A 16,032-nucleotide genomic window follows, 5' to 3' on the forward strand; every position below is an offset into this window, starting at 1 on the left:
GGCACTCTCTAGGGGATCTTCCTGACCCAGGGATCAAACCCACGTCTCTTATGTCTTCTGCATTGGCAGGTGGGTTCTTTACCACCAGCACCACCTGGGAAGCCCCCTAATATAGTTTATATTATCACTATTACAGAATGATACAACAACGCACAAAATCATATGGTTCAAATGGAAAACATTTATATGAGATTATTAATTCTCTGGTACATAAAATAATTGCAAAAGGAGTTAGACAAAAAAATATGGGTAATGGTAAGTAGCCCAAGAAAGTGGCGTGGAGACAGAACTTGAATGAAGCTGGGTCTTGGACAGTGGATCAGAGGAAGCGATCCAACTTTAAAGTCTTTCTGTGTAAGCACTATACATACATTTTCTTATATCCCTCACAAGAAGCTCAGTTCTCTCCACTTACCAAGGGGAAACCAAGGCTCAAGGAGCTTATATAATTTGCCCAAGTCTGAACTTCTAAATGTGAGCTGAAACTCAAACCCAGATCTCTCTTCCACTCTGTACTGCATCTGGTTGGTAGAAAGGTCCAAGGAGAGCTTTCTGGTGCAAGGGAGCAGGAGGAGCAGAGAGAAGAGGCTGGAATGAGCAGGATGCCTGTTTGAAGGAGGAAATGAATAATCAGGCCTCAAGCCTTCCATCCTCTGAGGAGCAGAGGGTGGGACTTCCCAGGAAGCTCCGCCCACTGCAGAGGATTGCAACAGGGTGAGGTGAGGGGGAGGGTTCTGGGGTTCCTGGAAGGTGACTGAAGCACATATGGCTGGCACTATGCCCATTGTGTGGCTAAAACTGGCCCCGCCCAATAGTGCTGGGGTGGGAAAGCCGTGGCTCCAGAGCTAGTTCCTGAAAGTCTACCACCCAGCCCCCCAAACACTGCTGCATTCTAGTCCTGGTCCTCTCCCAGAACCAGACTGCCTCCTGGTTTCAGTTCTGTTCCAGGTATCTCTCCACCAGAGTCTGACTTCCAGATAAGTAGACTCTTCTCAATTCCCAAGCCTCTGAGACACGCTGGTTTCCAGGTTTCTAAGCTTCTGAAGAGTACACATGCTAATGCAGGAGACATAAGAGATGTGGGTTCGATTCCCGGGTTGGGAAGATTCCCTGGAGGAGGACATGGCAACTCAGCCCAGTATTTTTGCGTGGAGAATCCCACAGACAGAGGAGCCTGGTGAGCTATTGTCCATAGGGCCACACAGAGTCAGACACAACTGAAGCTACCTAGCCTTACCTGTCATTCCCCAGCCTCGCTTATTGATCTCCTTTAATCTTCCCCCAAACTCCACTGAATAGGTATTATCATCCTTATCTCCATTTTCCCTTGTAAAGAAACAAGGCTCAGGAAGGTTGAGTTGCCCAAAGTCATGTAACCAGTGAATGCAGGGACTCAAGATCTGAACAACAACAACAACATTCTACGTACTCTACACCACAAAAAGGTGCAGATGTCAAAGGTCAATACCAAAATCAGCTTGATTATATTCTTTGCAGCTGAAGATGGAGAAGCTCTATACAGTCAGCAAAAACAAGACCGGGAGCTGACTATGGCTCAGATCATGAACTCCTTATTGCCAAATTCAGACTTAAATTGAAGAAAGTAGGGAAAACCACTAGACCATTCAGGTATGACTTAAATCAAATCCCTTACAATTATACAATGGAAGTGACAAATAGATTCAAGGGATTAGATATGATAGACAAGAGTGCCTGAAGAACTATGGATGAAGGTTCGTGACATTGTACAAGAGGCAGTGATCAAGACCATCCCCAAGGAAAAAAAGGCAAAATGGTTGTCTGAGGAGGCTTTACAAATAGCTGAGAAAAAAAGAGAAGCTAAAAGCAAAGGAGAAAAGGAAAGATATACCAGTTTGAATGCAGAGTTCCAAAGAATAGCAAGGAGAGATAAGAAAGCCTTCCTCAGTGATCAATGCAAAGAAATGGAGGAAAATAATAGAATGGGAAAGACTAGAGATCTCTTCAAGAAAATTAGAGATACCAAGGGAACATTTCATGCAAAGATGGGCACAATAAAGGACAGAAACGGTATGGACCTAACAGAAGCAGAAGATATTAAGAAGAGTTGGCAAGAATACACAGAAGAACTATACAAAGAAGATCTTCATGACCCAGATAGTCATGATGGTGTGATCACTCACCTAGAGCCAGACATCCTGGAATGTAAAGTCAAGTGGGCCGTAGAAAGCATCACTAGAAACAAAGCTAGTGGAAGTGATGGAATTCCACTTGAGCTATTTCAAATCCTGAAAGATGATGCTGTGAAAGTGCTGCACTCAATATGTCAGCATATTTGGAAAACTCAGCAGTGGCCACAGGACTGGAAAAAGTCAGTTTTCATTCCAATCCCAAGAAAGGCAATGCCAAAGAATGCTCAAACTACTGCACAATTGCACTCATCTCACACGCTAGCAAAGTAATGCTCAAAATTCTCCAAGCCAGGCCTCAACAGTATGTGAACTGTGAACTTCCAGATGTTCAAGCTGGATTTAGAAAAGGCAGAGGAACCAGAGATCAAATTGCCAATATCTGTTGGATCATTGAAAAACCGAGAGTTCCAGAAAAACATCTATTTCTGCTTTTTTGACTACGCCAAAGCCTTTGATTTTGTGGATCACAACAAACTGTGGAAAATTCTTAAAGAGATGGAAATACCAGACCACCTGACCTGCCTCCTGAGAAATCTGTATGCAAGTCAAGAAGCAACAGTTAGAACTGGACATGGAACAACAGACTGGTTCCAAATCAGGAAAGGAGTACGTCAAGGCTGTATACTGTCACCCTGCTTATTTAACTTCTATGCAGAGTACATCATGTGAAATGCCAGGCTGGATGAAGCACAAGCTGGAATCAAGATTTCTGGGAGAAATATCAATAACCTCAGATATGCAGATGATACCACCTTAATGGCAGAAAGCGAAGAGGAATTAAAGAGCCTCTTGATGAAGGTGAAAGAAGAGAGTGAAAAAGCTGGCTTACAACTCAACATTCAAAAAACGAAGATCGTGGCATCCTGTTCAATCTTCACAGCAAATAGATGGGGAAACAATGGAAACAGTGACAGACTATTTTCTTGGGCTCCAAAATCACTGCAGATGGTGACTGCCGCCATGAAATTAAAAGATGCTTGCTCCTTCAAAGAAAAGCTATGACCAACCTAGACAGCATATTAAAAAACAGAGACATTACTTTGCCAACAAAAGTCTGTCTAGTTAAAGCTATGGTTTTTCCAGTAGTCATGTATGGATGTGAGAGTTGGACTATAAAGAAAGCTGAGCGCCCAAGAACTGATGCTTTTGAACTGTGGTGTTGGAGAAGACTCTTGAGAGTCCCTTGGAATGCAAGGAGATCCAACCAGTCCATCCTAAAGGAAATCAGTCCTGAATATTCATTGGAAGGACTGATGTTGAAGCTCAAACCCCAATCCTTTGGCCACCTGATGCTAAGAACTGACTCATTTGAAAAGACGCTGATGCTGGGAAAGATTGAAGGCGGGAGGAGAAAGGGATGACAGAGGATGAGATGGTTGGATGGCATCACCAACTCTATGGACATGAGTTTGAGTAGGCTCTGGGAATTGGTGATGGACAGTGAAGCCTGGTGTGCTACAGTCTATGGGGTCGCAAAGAGTCGGACACGACTGAGTGACAAGTGAACTGAACACCACACAATATACTCCCCTCTCTAGATTTAGAATTAAGCTCCAGGGGTTATGCTGGACTATTCTGGACTCATCTATCAGCCTTCATGTGTCTTAGGTTAGATGTAGGGCTCTGCTACCCGGGAATAACCCACAGATGCCAGGACTGGGAACCTCAGTCCTCTCCAACTCTCTGGACCCTTGAGAGTCACAAGCTCTTTAGACCTGATAGTGGGGCTCAGTGTCCTGACTCCTGAGTCAATCCTCTTAGAATTCTTATATATGGAAAGGAACCTCTTCAGAGACCTTTTTTTTTTTTTTTCATCCTATTCTCACCCAAACTGGAACACAAGGAAAAACCAGTGGATGGCTTAGGACATCTGGCTCCACCATCTGGGCCTCAGTTTATATCTCCCTTTCCTTACTTGAGTAAGAGGGGCCTCACTATTCCCTGGTCCCAGACCCTCTCCAACACCTCCCCCAGCCATCCGGGGTAACCGCCAGGCTCTGCAGCCTAGGATAACGCCCAGCCCTCCCTTGCACCCTGTGGCTGCCTCCCCTTTCCGTCTGTTGAGAGAGGAAGCCAGGGGGTGGCGGGTGCAATCCTGCAGGGCACTGATAAAAGGGCCAGCCCTGCCTCCGCCCCCTGGGGCCACTGCGGTCAGCCCAGCAGGCAAGCAGGCCAGGCAACCAGCTCCCTCTGGGACCTGTGGCCCTCCCCTGGTTTCACCTCTACCCACCCCGCCCTACTCGGGAAGCTGGTTGCATAACCCGGTAGGGTGTTTGGCAACTCGGCTGTGGCTTGCCCTGATGCTGATGGTGGTGTGCACACGCACTGGGGTGAGAGTGGGGTGAATTGACCAGAGGTGACAATAAGACAGTGTTTTGGGGGTGCATGAGCAGCATGGATGAAGAACAGTATAACAGTAAAGATATGTGGCCATGTTTTTCTCCACACTCTGTCTCTGCCACTTTGGCTGAAGCAGGGGGATCTTGGGGCTAGGAAAATCTTAGGTATTCTGCCTTGCCTAGCTGCAGGCACTGTCCAACCCATTCAGGCTCCTAATACCCTGTTAATCTTACATCAAGCAGAGGAGATTTAAGATAGAAGGAGGTTGACTCTAGACAGCAGGAATCTGAAAGGAGGGGACTAAAGGAACCATCCACACCCCTGGGGGGCTGTAAAGAGTGTTCTGGGACTGCCCTTGAGGTACTATAGATAGGAATCCACCTGCCAATGCAAGGGACATGGGTTTGATCCCCGCTCTAGGAAGATCCCACATGCCGCGAAGCAACCAAGCCCATGTACCACAACTACTGAGCCTGCACTCAGAGCCCAAGAGCCACAACTACTGAAGCTCACATGCACCCAGGACCTGTGCTCCGCAGTAAGAGAAGGCACTGTAATGAGAAGACCACACACCGCAGAGAGAGCAGCCCCAACTCTCTGCAACTAGAGGAAGTCCGTGTGCAGCAGCAAAGACCCAGTGCAACCAAAAATAATAAATAAATACATTAAAAAAAAAAGAATGTTCTAGAGGCAGAACACAGCCTGCTAACCACAGTAACAGCCTCTTCCTACAGGAGGGGAATAGGGTGAGGTGGGAGAGATATCCTGGCCAGCCGCCTAAATGAAGGCTGTCTGTTGACTTAGCTCAGCCTGTACGACCATGTCTGTCCCCGAAAACAAGTAAACTGCTTCAAACATGTCTTTGACTCGCACATGGGATGAAACACAACCTCCCTAGTTGGACTTTTAAGACTTTTACATCTAGCCCCAGTCAATCTCCCCAAGCTTATTTTTCACTACTTCCTACCCCACACTCCACCCTAGGAAACCCTGAGTACTCTTCTTGCTCTGATGCCTCTGGGCTTTCACACCTCAGCTTGGAATACCCTTCTCCCCTCTTTTCCTGATGAACCCTGAATCATTCTCCACAGCCCAGCTCAACTGCCACCTCCTCTGTGAAGCCTGCTCTGAATTTCCCCAACAGCAGTTCAGCTCCATAGTACCTTTTTTTTTTTGATGTCGATCATTTTTGAAGTCTTTATTGAGTTTGTTATGATATTGCTTCTGTTGTTTATGTTCTGGTTTTCTGGCCACAGGCATGTGAGGTCTTACCTCTCCAGCCAGGGATCAAACCCGTACCCCTGAATTGGAAGGAGAAGTCTTAACTACTGGCCCTCCAGGGAAGTCCCTCCATAGCACCTTATATAGACCTTTATTACTATATCTGACTCTTTGTGGCCCCATGGACTGTATTCCGCCAGGCTCGTCTGTCCATGAGATTTTCCAGGCAAAAATACAGGAGTGGGTTGCCGTTTCTTTCTCCAGAGGCTCTTCCCAACCCAAAGACTGAACCTGCATCTCCTGAGTCTTCTGCATTGGCAGGCAGACTCTTTACTACTAGCACTGCCTGGAAAACCCCAAATTCCCTGCGTAGGCTGTTAATAAGGACACAGACTGTTCTTATTCATCTTTGTGTAGTTCTGGAGTGGGAAACATAGTAGACCCACAACAAATATTTGTTGAATGAATGAATGATAAGTAGACACTCCATAAATATCCATTCATTCATTGGATAACTTGTGTTATAATTGTATGTGCGATGCCACAAATAGTGTCCTGAACTGGTAGCTTTCATTCAGCAAATGTTTGTTGACTATCTGATACCACTGACTATCTGACAACCTGATACCATTACTGAGTCAGACACAAGTATGACTATCACCACCTCTCATCCCCTCCAATGGGCCCAAATAAATACATAAGCTACCTGAGTACTCATGTTTGTGACCTAGATTCATACCAGATCATCAAGAGATTCTGAACCTGCATGTAACATGCAATGAAGCCATGAGTCCCCTCCTGCCCCACACAGGTCATGCATGCAGAATTATGATCTGCTGGGGTAGGGATTCAAATCACTGAACTATAGGTTTGGCATGGGTGTTGATCAAACCGACACACACAGGCTGCAGGTATCACATTGCCTCTTGAGTTGCTTGGTTGTGTTATTGGGTTGGGGGCATCCTGAGAGAGAACTGGGGTGGCTGACATAGTACTGTAATGATGGGAAACACTTGGAAGACTCCCAGAAGCTATTCTTTACCAAGTGGGACAGAAAGTTTTCATTATTTTAATAGTGAACACAAGCCTATCACAGAATGCTGGCTGAATGCCAGTCCTGTCTTAGGGTGGTAGCTGCCTACCTCCTCAGTCAATAACTGCTTCCAATTTAACTTGAACATCATAAGAAGGAAAAGAAAAAAGTGCAAGCTGCAGCTGTAAGGAGTGAAGCTAGACATAGGAAAGACTTTCCTTAGAGCTGAAAGCTACTAAAAGCTAGGAGGAAGCCAGACTTTTCTCCTAGTCTCTGGAGAAAGGATCTGTTTGGCCTGGAACTTGGGTTGTGGCTTGGAGACAAATGGATAAATGAGTGACTTCCAGGGGTACTTACTGGCCTGCCCCAGAGCTGCTGTGAATGCTGGGGTGGACCTGACACCCTACACACATGTCCTGTTCTGTCCAGAGTATGTGGCTGCCCTGTGACTGGGGTGACTGCCTGGAAGAAAGGACAGAGGGCATCTAGGGTCCCCTTTAAGGCAGGTGAATAATGTCCCTGCCAGGCGGCTCCCCCCCAACCCCAACTCCCCTCACACACTGACAACAAACCTGGCCCAAGAAAGAGGCCTTTGTCCTAGGACATCTGAGGCTGCAGGGGGAGGGGAGAAGGCTACAGGTGAAAGGACACATCAAAGCGGCTGGGTCCTCCTCCCCCGAAAGCTCCCCTACCCCTTTCCCAGAGCCCAGGCTTTCCTGAAAATAAAAGCAGAGTCCCGAAGGCCTACCTGCCTAAAAACTGGGATGCTAGACATCTGGTCCTTTTCTCCAGCTGCTCTCCACCCTGCCAGGACTCAGTTTCCCTGACCTGAAGAGGGTCAAAGGGGCAAAGGTCAGGGGTTACAACTTGTATGAAGTTTAGAGGTTGCTCTGCCGCTTAGATCATCAGGTTGGAATTCATCATACGCATGGGAGAAACGCAGAGCTGGCTGGACTCCTGGGCTCACACGGAGGGCTGGGAGCCATGTGTGCCCCACGCTGGCCGGGAGCAAGTTGGGGGCGGGGTGTGGGCAGAAACCACACCGGGCTCAAGTTTCCTCTCTTGGCCAGAAGGGGCAGGAGGAGAGGAGGGCCACGGGGAAAGGGGAGGGTTGGAGGAAGGACGGAGAACTCAGGCCGAGGGCTTCAGAGAAGAGGCTGGTGCGCCGGCCCGGAGCTCCCCGCACTCCACACTGGGCGCTCAGCGATGGCCAGGGGGCGGGGCACGGCCCTCCGCGGCTCTCAGAGGTAGCAGGGATCCTCACCCAGGAGGTGTCAGCCCAGGCCGGCCTCGTCTCTCTCATCGCTCTCCTCACCTCGCTGGGACCCTGCCACAGGTGCTTGCGGGGCGGGTGGGGAGGGGGACTGCAGTGGGTCTGGGGACAGCCTGGGGAGGTGGAGGAGGCAAAGGGAGAGAAGAACCAACTCGCAGGGCCATCCTAGGAGGTCGCAGACCTTACCAGGCTGCCCCTGGTTGAGGAATGTGACAGATGCGGGAATTTCCCTGGGAGACCTACATGGCTTCTTGAGCCCTTTGGGCTTCTTAGGGCAAAATGCTCTGGGTGGGGACCAGACAGTGGTCCCCCAAGGGACGCCTCAGGGGCTGGGGAGTGACCCTGAGTAACCCTTGGGCAGACTGGCTGTCGCTGGACTCAGGTATGCAGTACCATCCTTTCCCCTATGCCATCCCATCACGCTGCCCTGTCCAGCCATCTGGGTAGGTCTAGGGGAAGTTGAGGAATCTGAGACAGTGGACACCTGGGTCGCTGAGAAGTGTTGTTGCGCCAGGATGGGCTGCTAGAGCTTGGAGGTGCTGAGTTCTCTCCTCCCTGTGTGCCTTCTCTTCTCCGGGCCTCGGGCAGTAGGGATCAGCTGGAACTGGGAGGGAGAGGAAGGGATCCCACCGCAGCATAGTTGCTTCTGACTGGAAATCTTGGCAGCTGAGGAGACAGACGGCTGGGGACAGTGGCAGAGAGGTCACCTGTCACAGCTGCTGGAGCTGAGATTCTCTATCATTGGGCTTCCTAGGGACTGAAGTTGGGGTCTAGTGACTGGGTGACGGGACGGCAGAAACTCGTCCCTCTTTCCCTTGTTCCCGTGCACCTGTTTGAGTCATGTGTGACCCCACATATCTTACTGTGCTCATATCTCTCTCCACACCCTCAACCCCTTCTCCCTCCCCATGGCTCCCTCTGTCAGCCCCCTTTCCCCTCCATTCTGTTGCTTTCTCTCAATTCTGTGTGCCTCCCTCTCTTTGGAGATTCTTTCTCATCTTGCTAAGCTGCAGGCTGCTCACCCATCACTCCACACCCCAGGCTTTACTGATCCCTCCCCATCCTTTCCCTGCTTCTGTTGACACCTGGAGAGGGAAGGGAAGTCTAATAAGCCTCAGAACAGAGTCCCAGAGGCGAGCCCTCTCTCTGGCTCTCCCCCTTGTCAAGGTGTTAGAGACCTGGGGCAGCAGATGGGGCCGAATACCTTCCTCTCCACAGCATCCCTCCCCAGATTGTCCTCAGTCTGTATCCTGAAACATAAAGCTCCATGTCATTCTGTGTGTACTCAGGGATTGTGATAAAATCTCTTTGGGTAAGCCAGAATGGTTTAGGATGAGAGTAAAGAGGGTGGATTAGAGTCCCTGGAGATGGTGTCCATCCTACTTGATATGCAGTGTTGGGGAGCAAGATGGGTGCGTGACCTCAAAGTGTGGGCTAAACTGGAAAGTGAGGACCATTTGCTGTGAAAGAAAAGGGACACAGGGAGGCAGGCTGCACTTTCCCAGGACCTCTTCAGTTTCGGTACCCTCTGTGATGTTCTATTTGATCTGATTCCTTCTCCCTGAGCTTTATCACTGGCTGCCAGCTCCCTGGCCTGTCTTTAGGAAGGTAGGCTCCTAAGACTCAGAGGGGCCTATAGCTGGTGTATAGACCACCACCCATCTCTGAGTGTCCAGGGACACTCACACTACTCCCTTTTGGCCTGGCACAGACTTGTACCAGAGAGCAGGTTGGAGTTGATCCTGAGGTTCTCCTTAACTGCCTCTTTTCTAACTTCCTGTCTCCCCTAGTGACCCTTCTGGATTCTCATTTCCCTGTCCTAGGGTAAGGGGAGGATTAAATTCCTGGTCTTTATGAGAAGGGGCTGATATCTAGTTTCAGAGACCAGGGCAGCCTAGAACCCAGCCTTGCCTGGATCAAGGTTGTGAAACGAGAGGTCTGGAGATTACTTGCCAGACTTTCTGGCTTTGTGTTCTTTCAAGTAAATCCATATGGTTGGAGTGGTTAAAAGTTTTCAAAGTACGGTGGGCCTCTGGCACAGAAACACCCACCAGGCCACTTGTTAAAGTGCTGATTGCCAGGTACCTGTACCTATGAACTCAATTTTGATGGATCTGGGGCAGCTTTCAGAATTCTGTGTTTTCACAAGCACCCCAGGTGAATGCAACCCACAATAAAGTCTGTGATTGCTTGAGCCAGATACAATCTTCTGTAAGGAGGTTCTCCACGTCTGTCTCCATTTAATGGCAGAGAATGAATAGGAAGCAATTTGTCCCAGATCATGCATGTGGAATGCCAGAGAACCTGGTCTCCTGCCTCCTAGGGCAAGATCTTTGTATTGCACCTAAGAGTCAGATCCGGGAAATTATACGGAGGGACAAAATGGGATGTGTCTGTGTGTGAGAAGGACTATGAGGCAAGAGTCATCGTCCCTGCCCCCTAAACCCCTTCTCCATTCACTTTGCCTTTGGGCAATTTCCGCCAGAACCTGGGTGGAGAAGGTGGGGTTCCGGTGTTGAAATGGCATCCTGGACAGACATAAACACCCTACCCTCTGCCCACTGGCCAAGGGCCTGTGCCAACTCCCAGCTCTAGGGATGGCCATGTAACAAGGAGGGGCCAAGCAGGAACTTGGGGTGATCCTCCTTCGAAAGGACAGTTTGCAGCTCTCATGAATTTTGTGGTGAGTCAGAGTGGATTCCATATTAAATACCTGTGATGGGCCATCCTTGTGGTGATCTAAGGTCATCCAACCCTATACTCTGTCTGTCCTTCTGTAAGTCTCCCCCACTCACCCAGTCTGCCTGTCTTTACTTCTACAGCAAACATAGGGTACAGTCCGTGGCCCTAAGAGATCAGGGGGCCCCTGCCAAATCTACTTGGAGTGTCTTGCCAAAGGCAGGGAGAACAGATGATGGTGAGATGGGTGTCAGGGAATAGGGAGGTGGAGTGAGGAGAAAGGGTGACAGAAAGGAGAAGATAAAGGCAGGGCTGAGGGATTGCTGAGAATGTTGAACTGTCCAAGCAGAGAGGGAGGGACCTCCAAATTCAACTTATCTCACTCCCTGGTTTTACAAATGAGGAAACAGAAGCTCAGAGAAAGACGACGGCTTGCCCGACATCTTGCTGCTGCACAGGTCTGCAACTCCAGCCCAGATCCAAAGCAAAGGGGCTGGAGGGGAGTGAGTATTCAAGTCTCTAAAGAAATATTCCCTAGAAGAGAAAAGAGGCCAAGATTCCACAGAAGGAGCTGACTGATGCTGACTACCAGTAGAGTCTTGGCGTAGCAAGACATGGGAGCAGGACTGGGAAGGCACCTGGAAGGTGGGACGGCAGGAGAGTCAGCAACTCTAAGCACCAGTCCTGACTCTGCTATTTAGCAGGTTGAGTCTCAGCTTCAGAATGGACCTTATAGGATCTTTGTGAAAATCAATCTCATAAATGAGTGCCTATAGACCCCCAGGCTCAGTTCTCAACAAATGCCAAGCAAGTCTTTGCTGTGGTTATTATACGACCTGGTTTGTGTGGTAGGGTATAGCCAAGAGGACCCTGCAGGACACAGGGCAGAGGTCCAGTGTCTCCAGAGACCATTCCTCCTCTGCTGCCTGCCACTGATAAACCTCTTATCTGGCCCAGGCAGGGGAGCCCAGGACCAGGATAGGAGGCGAGGGCAGGGCTGCTATCAACCAGCAGGCCTGGGGCCTATCTTAGAGAAAGGGAGGGGCTGTCTGCTTGGCTCTTCCCACAACACGCTCCTTGGGGATCCCCAAGCACTCACTCTCAACTTGGAAGGAAAAGACTGAGATCCTAAAACTGAGGGCAGAGGAGGAGAGCAGGAGTGATCCCTGAGGCTGCTGCAGGAGACAGGAAAAACAGAACCACGACCCTAGATGATGTGGCTTCTGTCCTGGCCTGTGATACAGTCCTGAGGAGTTCAGCAGTAGGGGAAAGAGAAGGCATCTTATCTGAAAAGTAGAGCCCCCAGAGGAACTGCCTACAGCCGTAGCAGGTGAGGTAGAGATAACACAGCAGAAAGAGGCTTTCTAGCTTAAGGAGTTGTTGATGAGTGCAGCATGGATGGGGGGATGAGGCGTCTCCTTCCCTCAGGTGAAGCTGGAGGGAGCCGCTCTGTGCATGCGTGCGTGTTCAGTCGCTCAGTCGTGTCAGACTCTTGGTGACCCCATGGACTGTAGCCCGCCAGGCTCCTCTGTCCATGGGATTTTCCAGGCAAGAATACTGGAGTGGGTTGCCATTTACTCCTCCAGGGGATCTTCCCCACCCAGGGATCAAACCTAAGTCTCCTGCATTGGCAGGTGGATTCCTTACCACTGCGCCACCTGGGAAGCCCAGCTGCCCAATGAAGAAGGATAAAACTGCTGACCTGTGGCAGGAGAGGCCCTAACCCTTGTTTCTCCTTTGATACAGGTTGCTGGGACCATCTGGGCTCTTGGGACCTTGGACCAGGCCCTGGCCCAGTAGGATGTCCCCGTGTCCTCCACAGCAGAGCAGGAACAGGGTAACACAGCTACCCATTCCGGAGCCAGGTGAGATGGAACTGACTTGGCAGGAGATCATGTCCATCACTGAGCTGCAGGTAAGCCAGGTAGTGGGGAACAAGGTGGTGGGGGGAGGGAAAAGCAGCGAAACAGGGAGTATGGCTGGGATTGAGGCCCTGGGTGTGCGTGGCAGGGGGTGGAGCTAGAGCAAGCAGAGCCCAGGGTCTCAAGATGGAGATTTTCTGGACACTGTAAAAAGAAGGGCTGGAGTCGAAGAGATCTGGAGGGAAGGCCAGAGCGTTGAGGAGGAGGGGTGCGGATGAGCAGGAGATAGCAGTGGTGGGAAGGAAGGATCTGATTGGGGGTGCAAGCTCTCTGGGCAGCCACTCTGCTCACGTCTCTCTACCTCACCTCCTGCCCCGCCTTCCCTTCTTCACCTTCCTCTGTTCTGCCCTCTTCCAGTCCTGCCTTCATCCCTCATTTCCTTCCCCTGTCCTCAGCAGCTGGGCCCCTTTCCCTCAGGTAGCAGAGCTGTAGTTCAGGGGCCTCAGGAAGGTGGGGGTGGGGGGGGGGTCAGGCTATGCCGGGGTCCTTTCCTCCTGCTACTTGGACAAAGGGGTGTCTGTTGGCCTAACAATGATGCCTTTGTCCCCAGCTGGGCTGGAGCAGGATGGCTCCCCGATGTGGGTTGGGGGCCCTGTTCTCCTCATCATGTTCTCTCCTCCTCTCTGCACCTGGGCAGGGACAGAGGGACTGGAGGGGAAAGGGTAGAGCTCACGGTGGCTCCCTGAAGTAACTCTCTGCCCCAGACCTGGCACTGTGCCCATGCCAGCCTGGGTCCTCAGGATTTGCCCTAAGCTCTCTTCCCACACAGCAGCTCCCTCTGCTGGGCACCCGGGGCATGGCCAGGGTCTGAACTTGACCCTTTGGCCCTAGATAATGGCAGCAGGAAAAGGGTTCCAAGGGTCATCGTGGAGTGACTCCTTGTCTTCCTGAAGGAAATAAAGGGACAAGAGACATCTCAAGCCAGTAAGAACTTCTCCTGAAGAGGAGGGGATTCACAACTGTTGCGGCGTTAGGTAGTCCTTTCTGAAGTCTGACTTCAGCGAGTGCCCTTCCTGTTTAAGCCGCTTTCTTCATGAACTTGCTCTGTCACAACTTTGCCAGAAGCTTTTAATGATTATTAGCAACTTTCTGTTCCCTTGTGATTATCTCACTAGTTCTTTCAGTGGGACTCAGATTGGTTCTGAGAGAGATGGTTTCTTCTCTTCCTCAGCCCGTCTACAAACCTCTTGGTGTCTTTTCTTGCAGGGTCTGAATGCTCCAAGTGAGCCATCATTCGAGCCCCCAGCCCCTGTCCCATACCCAGGGCCCCCGCCGCCTCCAAGTTACTGCCCCTGCTCTATCCACTCGGAGCCTGGCTTTCCCCTTCCTACACCACCTTATGAGCTCCCGGCACCCACGTCTCATGTCCCAGACCCTCCGTACTCCTATGGTAGCAACATGACTGTACCAGTCTCCAAGCCACTGACCCTCTCGGGCCTGCTCAGTGACCCCCTCCCAGACCCCTTGGCCCTCCTGGACATTGGGTTGTCAGCGGGGCCATCCAAGCCCCAAGAAGACCCAGAATCTGACTCAGGATTATCCCTCAACTATAGTGACGCTGAATCTCTTGAGTTGGAGGGGACGGAGGCTGGCCGGCGTCGCAGCGAGTATGTAGAGATGTACCCAGTGGAGTACCCCTACTCACTAATGCCCAACTCCTTGACCCACCCCAACTATGCCTTGCCACCTGCCGAGAACCCCTTAGCCTTAGAACCCTCCTCGGGCCCTGTGCGGGCCAAGCCCACTGCACGGGGGGAGGCGGGGAGTCGGGATGAGCGGCGGGCCCTGGCCATGAAGATCCCCTTCCCTACGGACAAGATTGTCAACCTGCCAGTAGACGACTTCAACGAGCTGCTGGCGCGGTACCCGCTGACAGAGAGCCAGCTGGCCCTGGTCCGGGACATCCGAAGGCGGGGCAAGAACAAGGTGGCCGCCCAGAACTGTCGCAAGAGAAAGCTGGAGACCATCGTGCAGCTGGAGCGGGAACTGGAGCGGCTGGGCAGCGAGCGGGAGCGGCTTCTCCGGGCCCGAGGCGAGGCTGACCGGACCCTGGAGGTCATGCGCCAACAGCTGACGGACCTGTACCGTGACATTTTCCAGCACTTGCGGGATGAAGCAGGCAACAGCTACTCCCCTGAAGAGTATGCGCTACACCAGGCTGCTGATGGGGCCATCTTCCTGGTGCCCCGGGGGACCAAGATGGAGGCCACAGACTGACCTGGCCGGAGGGGGTGGGACTGGTGATGGGGGTTTCCTTCATTCTCTTCTGATAAAGGTCCTTCCCATCCATGAGGCCCGGGGGGAGCTGAGTTCTGTAGACCAGGAGGGGACCACAGTGGGAAACCTGGCATTTGGAAGGTCCGAGGTGTGTTCAGTGAGGCTTGCCTGGAGGCAAGGATGTGAGGGGAGGGCTGGAATCTCTCTTCAGTGGTTCAGTTTTCTAGGTCTCCAGTCTGGGTTGAGCTTTGGTATATAAAGCACTCTACGGAAATAGCCTTGTGCTGTGTCTTCTCTCTTGAGGGAGGGTGATGAACTGGGGAGCTCCTCAGAGCTCACTGCCTGGTGGTGTTGGGGAGGATGTTCTGCTGAGCTTGCTTCTCTCTTCCGATTGTAGGAAGACGGGACAGGCAACAGTTGGGCCTGAGCAGTGTCATCTACCACTTTCAACCCCCTTCTCAGAGGCAGAGGCCATGATTTGAGGAACCCCATCTTCTTGGGTGACCCCCTATTTATAAAGCTAGGATTGCTGCTAGAGCTGGCTAGACCCTCTGTAACAGGTTCCTGAGTGTTAGGACTGAAAAGCCTGGAATGCCCACAGGACAGGCCTTTCTTGGTTGCAACAAAGAATTGGATTGGAACCCAACTTTCAACCTGACACTGGGAAAGACAGTGTTAAGAGAAGGTGGCGACAGAGGATGAGGTGGTTAGATGGCATCACTGGCTCAAAGGACATGAGTTTGAACAAATTCCAGGGGTGGACAGGGAAGCCTGGGGTGCTACAGTTCACAGGGTCTGAGTTGAACACCACTGAGTGAACAAGTTTTAGAGGATTTCACACCCAGGACTGCTTCTGGGTAAAACTTGCTCCACAGCCACACACCATGTGCACTGTGGTTATATCATCCATCTCCCTGGTTACATTAGTTACCCAATTCCTGTTTTCGTGTGCTGCCCTTCCCCCACCCCCCTACTTCCCCTTCTAGATCCTTGAAGATCTAGGGCCTTTTGCTAGTATGTTTTTTAGAACACAATGAAGTTTCAAACTCCCTCCACACACCTTTGTCCTGTTGCTTGGATTTCGGGCAGTTCCCAATCTTCCTGATCACTAGATTTATTATATAAATTACCTTTGGAGTATTTTGCTTCTATTTAACCCTTCTATTCCATTTCACT

The 16,032-nt window shown here is 50.9% G+C and overlaps 1 protein-coding gene across 1 annotated transcript; it reads left to right on the plus strand.

The window, feature by feature from the left end:
- Nucleotides 1–7,996: 7,996 nt before the first annotated feature.
- Nucleotides 7,997–14,856, plus strand: NFE2 (nuclear factor, erythroid 2). The gene is made up of 3 exons (XM_068971914.1): nt 7,997–8,101; nt 12,464–12,632; nt 13,846–14,856. Exons 2-3 carry the CDS (start codon nt 12,519–12,521, stop codon nt 14,854–14,856), a joined length of 1,125 nt encoding a protein of 374 aa, XP_068828015.1. The 5' UTR covers nt 7,997–8,101; nt 12,464–12,518.
- The last annotated feature ends 1,176 nt before the right edge of the window (nt 14,857–16,032 follow it).

The sequence above is a fragment of the Capricornis sumatraensis genome, chromosome 4, assembly GCF_032405125.1.
Source record: "Capricornis sumatraensis isolate serow.1 chromosome 4, serow.2, whole genome shotgun sequence".
NCBI classification, from domain to species: Eukaryota; Metazoa; Chordata; class Mammalia; order Artiodactyla; family Bovidae; genus Capricornis; species Capricornis sumatraensis.